The 11,042-nt window shown below is 42.2% G+C and overlaps 1 protein-coding gene across 2 annotated transcripts in view; it reads left to right on the forward strand.

The window, feature by feature from the left end:
• Positions 1-4,487, forward strand: part of LOC135532177 (multidrug and toxin extrusion protein 1-like) — a 64,881-nt gene extending 60,394 nt beyond the window's left edge. Inside the window, exons 11-12 of one of the 2 annotated variants that reach the window (XM_064959791.1) lie at positions 2,750-2,858; positions 4,381-4,486. In XM_064959791.1, coding sequence (XP_064815863.1) covers positions 2,750-2,858; positions 4,381-4,417 — 146 coding nt within the window. In that variant the 3' untranslated portion in view covers positions 4,418-4,486. Of the gene's footprint in view, positions 1-2,749; positions 2,859-4,380 lie in introns of both variants that reach the window. The other variant, XM_064959790.1, reaches the window with a different exon arrangement.
• Positions 4,488-11,042: the final 6,555 nt, after the last annotated feature.

Here is an 11,042-nt window from a genome sequence, read left to right on the forward strand (position 1 = left end):
TGTCCATGCCGCTGCCTGTGTGGTAACTAACTGTGGGGTCCTTGTCCAGTTCCCTCTAGGTGTCCATGCCGCTGCCTGTGTGGTAACTAACTGTGGGGTCCTTGTCCAGTTCCCTCTAGGTGTCCATGCCGCTGCCTGTGTGGTAACTAACTGTGGGGTCCTTGTCCAGTTCCCTCTAGGTGTCCATGCCGCTGCCTGTGTGGTAACTAACTGTGGGGTCCTTGTCCAGTTCCCTCTAGGTGTCCATGTGACTACCTGTGTGGTAACTAACTGTGGGGTCCTTGTCCAGTTCCCTCTAGGTGTCCATGCCGCTGCCTGTGTGGTAACTAACTGTGGGGTCCTTGTCCAGTTCCCTCTAGGTGTCCATGCCGCTGCCTGTGTGGTAACTAACTGTGGGGTCCTTGTCCAGTTCCCTCTAGGTGTCCATGTGACTACCTGTGTGGTAACTAACTGTGGGGTCCTTGTCCAGTTCCCTCTAGGTGTCCATGCCGCTGCCTGTGTGGTAACTAACTGTGGGGTCCTTGTCCAGTTCCCTCTAGGTGTCCATGCCGCTGCCTGTGTGGTAACTAACTGTGGGGTCCTTGTCCAGTTCCCTCTAGGTGTCCATGTGACTACCTGTGTGGTAACTAACTGTGGGGTCCTTGTCCAGTTCCCTCTAGGTGTCCATGTGACTACCTGTGTGGTAACTAACTGTGGGGTCCTTGTCCAGTTCCCTCTAGGTGTCCATGCCGCTGCCTGTGTGGTAACTAACTGTGGGGTCCTTGTCCAGTTCCCTCTAGGTGTCCATGCCGCTGCCTGTGTGGTAACTAACTGTGGGGTCCTTGTCCAGTTCCCTCTAGGTGTCCATGTGACTACCTGTGTGGTAACTAACTGTGGGGTCCTTGTCCAGTTCCCTCTAGGTGTCCATGCCGCTGCCTGTGTGGTAACTAACTGTGGGGTCCTTGTCCAGTTCCCTCTAGGTGTCCATGCCGCTGCCTGTGTGGTAACTAACTGTGGGGTCCTTGTCCAGTTCCCTCTAGTTGTCCATGCCGCTGCCTGTGTGGTAACTAACTGTGGGGTCCTTGTCCAGTTCCCTCTAGGTGTCCATGCCGCTGCCTGTGTGGTAACTAACTGTGGGGTCCTTGTCCAGTTCCCTCTAGGTGTCCATGTGACTACCTGTGTGGTAACTAACTGTGGGGTCCTTGTCAAGATCCCTCTAGGTGTCCATGTGACTACCTGTGTGGTAACTAACTGTGGGGTCCTTGTCCAGTTCCCTCTAGGTGTCCATGCCGCTGCCTGTGTGGTAACTAACTGTGGGGTCCTTGTCCAGTTCCCTCTAGGTGTCCATGCCGCTGCCTGTGTGGTAACTAACTGTGGGGTCCTTGTCCAGTTCCCTCTAGGTGTCCATGTGACTACCTGTGTGGTAACTAACTGTGGGGTCCTTGTCCAGTTCCCTCTAGGTGTCCATGTGACTACCTGTGTGGTAACTAACTGTGGGGTCCTTGTCCAGTTCCCTCTTGGTGTCCATGTGACTACCTGTGTGGTAACTAACTGTGGGGTCCTTGTCCAGTTCCCTCTTGGTGTCCATTTGACTACCTGTGTGGTAACTAACTGTGGGGTCCTTGTCCAGTTCCCTCTAGGTGTCCATGTGACTACCTGTGTGGTAACTAACTGTGGGGTCCTTGTCCAGTTCCCTCTAGGTGTCCATGTGACTACCTGTGTGGTAACTAACTGTGGGGTCCTTGTCCAGTTCCCTCTAGGTGTCCATGTGACTACCTGTGTGGTAACTAACAGTGGGGTCCTTGTCCAGTTCCCTCTAGGTGTCCTAGCCGCTGCCTGTGTGGTAACTAACTGTGGGGTCCTTGTCCAGTTCCCTCTAGGTGTCCATGCCGCTGCCTGTGTGGTAACTAACTGTGGGGTCCTTGTCCAGTTCCCTCTAGGTGTCCATTTGACTACCTGTGTGGTAACTAACTGTGTGGTCCTTGTCCAGTTCCCTCTAGGTGTCCATGTGACTACCTGTGTGGTAACTAACTGTGGTGTCCTTGTCCAGTTCCCTCTAGGTGTCCATGCCGCTGCCTGTGTGGTAACTAACTGTGGGGTCCTTGTCCAGTTCCCTCTAGGTGTCCATGTGACTACCTGTGTGGTAACTAACTGTGGGGTCCTTGTCCAGTTCCCTCTAGGTGTCCATGCCGCTACCTGTGTGGTAACTAACAGTGGGGTCCTTGTCCAGTTCCCTCTAGGTGTCCATGTGACTACCTGTGTGGTAACTAACTGTGGGGTCCTTGTCCAGTTCCCTCTAGGTGTCCATGTGACTACCTGTGTGGTAACTAACTGTGGGGTCCTTGTCCAGTTCCCACTAGGTGTCCATGTGACTACCTGTGTGGTAACTAACTGTGGGGTCCTTGTCCAGTTCCCTCTAGGTGTCCATGTGACTACCTGTGTGGTAACTAACTGTGGGGTCCTTGTCCAGTTCCCTCTAGGTGTCCATGCCGCTGCCTGTGTGGTAACTAACTGTGGGGTCCTTGTCCAGTTCCCTCTAGGTGTCCATGTGACTACCTGTGTGGTAACTAACTGTGTGGTCCTTGTCCAGTTCCCTCTAGGTGTCCATGTGACTACCTGTGTGGTAACTAACTGTGGGGTCCTTGTCCAGTTCCCTCTAGGTGTCCATGCCGCTGCCTGTGTGGTAACTAACTGTGGGGTCCTTGTCCAGTTCCCTCTAGGTGTCCATGCCGCTGCCTGTGTGGTAACTAACTGTGGGGTCCTTGTCCAGTTCCCTCTAGGTGTCCATGCCGCTGCCTGTGTACGGGTGGGGAACGCTCTGGGAGCAGGAGACACCTCCAGGGCTCTACTCACCTGCAAAGTAGCCCTGGTGCTCTCAGGTAAAACCATGCTTAGCATTATATTGTTCATTTGCTGGATATTTTTTTTATGACCTTTTATTTATTTCGTTTTTTCTCATCTCTTTTTCAAGAGAGACCTGGTCCAAAAGCAGCAGGGGGAACAAAGTTTCAGACAAAACAATTTACATACTTTACTAACACAACATTAAACAAAACTATAGACACACATATAGTACAAATATTACATATTACGTTAAAAAAAACAAGAATGTCATGACTTAAAAACAGCTGCCCTAAAGACACTCTTCTATGATATTTACATCGATCAAGTGCTTAAACTTAAAAATGTTCAGGAGAGAATTCCAGGACCACGGAGCTGAGTAACTAAAATTATTTCTACCATGACCTGTTCTAATTCTTGACACTGTTAGAAGCTAATATTGGCGGGAACTGCAACACGCTGTGGTATACTCATTGATCCAGAGCATACCAAACATGCTCAAAGAGATGTCTGCTCCGTATGCAGACCATGGAAGAACTGGGACATTTTCAGCTTCCAGGAAGTGTGTCCAGATCCTTGTGACATGGGGCTGTGCGTTATCATGCTGAAACATGGACATACTAACAACCTCTCGAAAACAACTTTGGTAGTGAAGTTAAATCTCTGGCAACAGCTCCGGTGGACATTCCTGCAGTCAGCCAACTGCACGCTGCCTCAAATCTGGAGACATCTGTGGCAATGTCTTGTGTGACAAAACTGCACATTTTAAAGTGGCCTTGTATTGCCCCCAGCACAAAACAGTTTTTGTGTTGACTGACCATGTCTTAAAGTAATGATGGACTGTCGTTTCTCTTTGCTTATTTGAGCTGTTCTTGCCTTAATATGGAATTTGTCTTTTACCAAATAGGGCTATCTTCTGTATACCACCCCTACCTTGTTACAACACAACTGACTGGCTCAAATACATTAACCTCTCTGGGATCGTTCGTGATGCTAGCGTCCCACCTTGCCAACAGCCAGTGAAAGTGCAGGAAGAGCCAAATTCAAAACAACAGAAATTATTAAAATTCCTTAAACATACAAGTATTTTACAGCATTTTGAAGATACACTTCTCGTTTATCCAATCACAGTGTCCGATTTCAAAAAGGCTTTTCGGTGAAAGCAGAACATATCATTATGTTAGGTCAGCAACTAGTCACAGAAATCATTCAGCCATTTTCCAACCAAAGAGAGGTGTCACAAAAAGCAGAAATATAGATACAATGAATCACTAACCTTTGATGATCTCCACCAGATGACACTCCCAGGACTCAATGTTACACAATACATGTATGTTTTGTTCGATCAAGTTCATATTTATATCCAAAAACCTCAGTTTCCATTTTACGCCATGTTCACAAATGCCAAAATGATTTCATGTGTTATTTCATGTCTTCAAAATGTGGAAAATAGTATATAAAAAACAACTTTGAATGACTATTTGTTTCCAAACCTTTGACTGGTACTGTATATTGTTGTATATATTATTAATATAGTTGTATGTGTTGTTGGTGGTGCAGGAGTGCTGGCTGTGTTCCAGGGTATTGCCATCGGTAGCTCCAGGCATGTGTTAGGCTACATCTTCACCTCAGACCAGTGAGTGTTAGACAATGTATCATTTATTGTTAATAGACCAGTGTAAAATGATTGAAACCCTTATGAGTCGACAAGTAAAAAGGATTGTAATGTATATAGAATTCATGTACAAAAAATTGGGAGATGTATTATTTTCAAATCAAATGTTATTAATCACATGATTGATAAATAACAGGTGTAAACAAACAGCAAAATGCTTACAGCCCTTCCCAGCAATGCAGAGAGAGAGAATTATATGTAAATAGTGGAGGAATATGTGGATGTGAAACTGGGTAATGGAGATACTCACATATCAGCAGAGGTACAGGAGAGATAGTATACAGTAACAGCAGTATACTGTAGGTAGGGGTAAAGGATAGATAATAGACAGTAACAGCAGTATACTGTAGGTAGGGGTAAAGGATAGATAATAGACAGTAACAGCAGTATACTGTAGGGGTAAAGGATAGATAATAGACAGTAACAGCAGTATACTGTAGGTAGGGGTAAAGGATAGATAATAGACAGTAACAGCAGTATACTGTAGGTAGGGGTAAAGGATAGATAATAGACAGTAACAGCAGTATACTGTAGGTAGGGGTAAAGGATAGATAATAGACAGTAACAGCAGTATACTGTAGGTAGGGGTAAAGGATAGATAATAGACACTAACAGCAGTATACTGTAGGTAGGGGGTAAAGTGACTAGACAACAGGATAGATAAACAGTAACAGCAGTATACTGTAGGTAGGGGAAAAGGATAGATAATAGACAGTAACAGCAGTATACTGTAGGTAGGGGTAAAGGATAGATAATAGACAGTAACAGCAGTATACTGTAGATAGAGGTAAAGGATAGATAATAGACAGTAAAAGCAGTATACTGTAGGTAGGGGTAAAGGATAGATAATAGACAGTAAAAGCAGTATACTGTAGATAGGGGTAAAGGATAGATAATAGACAGTAACAGCAGTATACTGTAGGTAGGGGTAAAGTGACTAGACAACAGGATAGATAATAGACACTAACAGCTGTATACTGTAGGTAGGGGTAAAGGATAGATAATAGACAGTAACAGCAGTATACTGTAGGTAGGGGTAAAGGATAGATAATAGACAGAAACAGCAGTATACTGTAGGTAGGGGTAAAGGATAGATAATAGACAGTAACAGCAGTATGCTGTAGGTAGGGGTAAAGGATAGATAAGACAGTAACAGCAGTATACTGTAGGTAGGGGCAAAGGATAGATAATAGACAGTAACAGCAGTATACTGTAGGTAGGGGTAAAGGATAGATAATAGACAGTAACAGCAGTATACTGTAGGGGTAAAGGATAGATAATAGACAGTAACAGCAGTATACTGTAGGTAGGGGTAAAGGATAGATAATAGACAGTAACAGCAGTATACTGTAGGTAGGGGTAAAGGATAGATAATAGACAGTAACGGCAGTATACTGTAGGTAGGGGTAAAGGTTAGATAATAGACAGTAACAGCAGTATACTGTAGGTAGGGATAAAGGATAGATAATAGACAGTAACAGCAGTATACTGTAGGTAGGGGTAAAGGATAGATAATAGACAGTAACAGCAGTATACTGTAGGGGTAAAGGATAGATAATAGACAGTAACAGCAGTATACTGTAGGTAGGGGTAAAGGATATATAATAGACAGTAACAGCAGTATACTGTAGGTAGGGGTAAAGGTTAGATAATAGACAGTAACAGCAGTATACTGTAGGTAGGGATAAAGGATAGATAATAGACAGTAACAGCAGTATACTGTAGGTAGGGGTAAAGTGACTAGACAACAGGATAGATAATAGACACTAACAGCTGTATACTGTAGGTAGGGGTAAAGGATAGATAATAGACAGTAACAGCAGTATACTGTAGATAGGGGTAAAGGATAGATAATAGACAGTAACAGCAGTATACTGTAGGTAGGGGTACAGGATAGATAATAGACAGTAACAGCTGTATACTGTAGTTAGGGGTAAAGGATAGATAATAGACAGTAACAGCAGTATACTGTAGGTAGGGATAGATAATAGACAGTAACAGCAGTATACTGTAGGTAGGGGTAAAGGATAGATAATAGACAGTAACAGCAGTATACTGTAGGTAGGGGTAAAGGATAGATACTAGACAGTAACAGCAGTATACTGTAGGTAGGGGTAAAGGATAGATAATAGACAGTAACAGCAGTATACTGTAGGTAGGGGTAAAGGATAGATAATAGACAGTAACAGCAGTATACTGTAGGGGTAAAGGATAGATAATAGACAGTAACAGCAGTATACTGTAGGTAGGGGTAAAGGATAGATAATAGACAGTAACAGCAGTATACTGTAGGTAGGGGTAAAGGATAGATAATAGACAGTAACAGCAGTATACTGTAGGTAGGGGTAAAGGGTAGATAATAGACAGTAACAGCAGTATACTGTAGGTAGGGATAAAGGATAGATAATAGACAGTAACAGCAGTATACTGTAGATAGGGGTAAAGGATAGATAATAGACAGTAACAGCAGTATACTGTAGGTAGGGGTACAGGATAGACAATAGACAGTAACAGCAGTATACTGTAGATAGGGGTAAAGGATAGATAGACAGTAACAGCAGTATACTGTAGGTAGGGGTAAAGGATAGATAATAGACAGTAACAGCAGTATACTGTAGGTAGGGGTAAAGGATAGATAATAGACAGTAACAGCAGTATACTCTAGGTAGGGGTAAAGGATAGATAATAGACAGTAACAGCAGTATACTGTAGGTAGGGGTAAAGGATAGATAATAGACAGTAACAGCAGTATGCTGTAGGTAGGGGTAAAGGATAGATAATAGACCGTAACAGCAGTATACTGTAGGTAGGGGTAAAGGATAGATAATAGACAGTAACAGCAGTATACTGTAGGTAGGGGTAAAGGATAGATAATAGACAGTAACAGCAGTATACTGTAGGTAGGGGTAAAGGATAGATAATAGACAGTAATAGCAGTATACTGTAGGTAGGGGTAAAGGATAGATAATAGACAGTAACAGCAGTATACTGTAGGTAGGGGTAAAGGATAGATAATAGACAGTAACAGCAGTATACTGTAGGTAGGGGTAAAGGATAGATAATAGACAGTAACAGCAGTATACTGTAGGTAGGGGTAAAGTGACTAGACAACAGGATAGATAATAGACACTAACAGCTGTATACTGTAGGTAGGGGTAAAGGATAGATAATAGACAGTAACAGCAGTATACTGTAGGTAGGGGTAAAGGATAGATAATAGACAGTAACAGCAGTATACTCTAGGTAGGGGTAAAGGATAGATAATAGACAGTAACAGCAGTATACTCTAGGTAGGGGTAAAGGATAGATAATAGACAGTAACAGCAGTATACTGTAGGTAGGGGTAAAGGATAGATAATAGACAGTAACAGCAGTATAGTGTAGGTAGGGGTAAAGGATAGATAATAGACAGTAACAGCAGTATGCTGTAGGTAGGGGTAAAGGATAGATAATAGACCGTAACAGCAGTATACTGTAGGTAGGGGTAAAGGATAGATAATAGACAGTAACAGCAGTATACTGTAGGTAGGGGTAAAGGATAGATACTAGACAGTAACAGCAGTATACTGTAGGTAGGGGTAAAGGATAGATAATAGACAGTAACAGCAGTATACTGTAGGTAGGGGAAAAGGATAGATAATAGACAGTAACAGCAGTATACTGTAGGTAGGGGTAAAGGATAGATAATAGACAGTAACAGCAGTATACTGTAGGTAGGGGTAAAGGATAGATAATAGACAGTAACAGCAGTATACTGTAGGTAGGGGTAAAGGTTAGATAATAGACAGTAACAGCAGTATACTGTAGGTAGGGATAAAGGATAGATAATAGACAGTAACAGCAGTATACTGTAGGTAGGGGTAAAGGTTAGATAATAGACAGTAACAGCAGTATACTGTAGGTAGGGGTAAAGGATAGATAATAGACAGTAACAGCAGTATACTGTAGATAGGGGTAAAGGATAGATAATAGACAGTAACAGCAGTATACTGTAGGTAGGGGTACAGGATAGATAATAGACAGTAACAGCTGTATACTGTAGTTAGGGGTAAAGGATAGATAATAGACAGTAACAGCAGTATACTGTAGGTAGGGGTAAAGGATAGATAATAGACAGTAACAGCAGTATACTGTAGGTAGGGGTAAAGGATAGATAATAGACAGTAACAGCAATATACTGTAGGGGTAAAGGATAGATAATAGACAGTAACAGCAGTATACTGTAGGTAGGGGTAAAGGATAGATAATAGACAGTAACAGCAGTATACTGTAGGTAGGGGTAAAGGATAGATAATAGACAGTAACAGCAGTATACTGTAGGTAGGGGTAAAGGATAGATAATAGACAGTAACAGCAGTATACTGTAGGTAGGGGTAAAGGTTAGATAATAGACAGTAACAGCAGTATACTGTAGGTAGGGATAAAGGATAGATAATAGACAGTAACAGCAGTATACTGTAGGTAGGGGTAAAGGATAGATAATAGACAGTAACAGCAGTATACTGTAGGTAGGGGTAAAGGTTAGATAATAGACAGTAACAGCAGTATACTGTAGGTAGGGGTAAAGGATAGATAATAGACAGTAACAGCAGTATACTGTAGGTAGGGGTAAAGGATAGATAATAGACAGTAACAGCAGTATACTGTAGGTAGGGGTAAAGGATAGATAATAGACAGTAACAGCAGTATACTGTAGGTAGGGGTAAAGGATAGATAATAGACAGTAACAGCAGTATACTGTAGGTAGGGGTAAAGGATAGATGATAGACAGTAACAGCAGTATACTGTAGGTAGGGGTAAAGGATAGATAATAGACAGTAACAGCAGTATACTGTAGGTAGGGGTAAAGGATAGATAATAGACAGTAACAGCAGTATACTGTAGGTAGGGGTAAAGGATAGATAATAGACAGTAACAGCAGTATACTGTAGGTAGGGGTAAAGGATAGATAATAGACAGTAACAGCAGTATACTGTAGGTAGGGGTAAAGGATAGATAATAGACAGTAACAGCAGTATACTGTAGGTAGGGGTAAAGGATAGATAATAGACAGTAACAGCAGTATACTGTAGGTAAGTGTAAAGGATAGATAATAGACAGTAACAGCAGTATACTGTAGGTAGGGGTAAAGGATAGATAATAGACAGTAACAGCAGTATACTGTAGGTAGGGGTAAAGTGACTAGACAACAGGATAGATAATAGACACTAACAGCTGTATACTGTAGGTAGGGGTAAAGGATAGATAATAGACAGTAACAGCAGTATACTGTAGGTAGGGGTAAAGGATAGATAATAGACAGTAACAGCAGTATACTGTAGGTAGGGGTAAAGGATAGATAATAGACAGTAACAGCATTATGCTGTAGGTAGGGGTAAAGGATAGATAATAGACAGTAACAGCAGTATACTGTAGGGGTAAAGGATAGATAATAGACAGTAACAGCAGTATACTGTAGGTAGGGGTAAAGGATAGATAATAGACAGTAACAGCAGTATGCTGTAGGTAGGGATAAAGGATAGATAATAGACAGTAACAGCAGTATACTGTAGGGGTAAAGGATAGATAATAGACAGTAACAGCAGTATACTGTAGGTAGGGGTAAAGGATAGATAATAGACCGTAACAGCAGTATACTGTAGGTAGGGGTAAAGGATAGATAATAGACAGTAACAGCAGTATACTGTAGGTAGGGGTAAAGGATAGATAATAGACAGTAACAGCAGTATACTGTAGGTAGGGGTAAAGGATAGATAATAGACAGTAACAGCAGTATACTGTAGGTAGGTGTAAAGGATAGATAATAGACAGTAACAGCAGTATACTGTAGGTAGGGGTAAAGGATAGATAATAGACAGTAACAGCAGTATACTGTAGGGGTAAAGGATAGATAATAGACAGTAACAGCAGTATACTGTAGGTAGGGGTAATTGATAGATAATAGACAGTAACAGCAGTATACTGTAGGTAGGGGTAAAGGATAGATAATAGACAGTAACAGCAGTATACTGTAGGGTAAAGGATAGATAATAGACAGTAACAGCAGTATACTGTAGGTAGGGGTAATTGATAGATAATAGACAGTAACAGCAGTATACTGTAGGTAGGGGTAAAGGATAGATAATAGACAGTAACAGCAGTATACTGTAGGTAGGGTAAAGGATAGATAATAGACAGTAACAGCAGTATACTGTAGGGGTAAAGGATAGATAATAGACAGTAACAGCAGTATACTGTAGGTAGGGGTAAAGTGACTAGACAACAGGATAGATAATAGACACTAACAGCTGTATACTGTAGGTAGGGGTAAAGGATAGATAATAGACAGTAACAGCAGTATACTGTAGGTAGGGGTAAAGGATAGATAATAGACAGTAACAGCAGTATACTGTAGGTAGGGGTAAAGGATAGATAATAGACAGTAACAGCAGTATACTGTAGGGGTAAAGGATAGATAATAGACAGTAACAGCAGTATACTGTAGGTAGGGGTAAAGGATAGATGATAGACAGTAACAGCAGTATACTGTAGGTAGGGGAAAAGGATA

Source organism: Oncorhynchus masou, unplaced genomic scaffold (assembly GCF_036934945.1).
Source record: "Oncorhynchus masou masou isolate Uvic2021 unplaced genomic scaffold, UVic_Omas_1.1 unplaced_scaffold_1757, whole genome shotgun sequence".
NCBI classification, from domain to species: domain Eukaryota; kingdom Metazoa; phylum Chordata; class Actinopteri; order Salmoniformes; family Salmonidae; genus Oncorhynchus; species Oncorhynchus masou.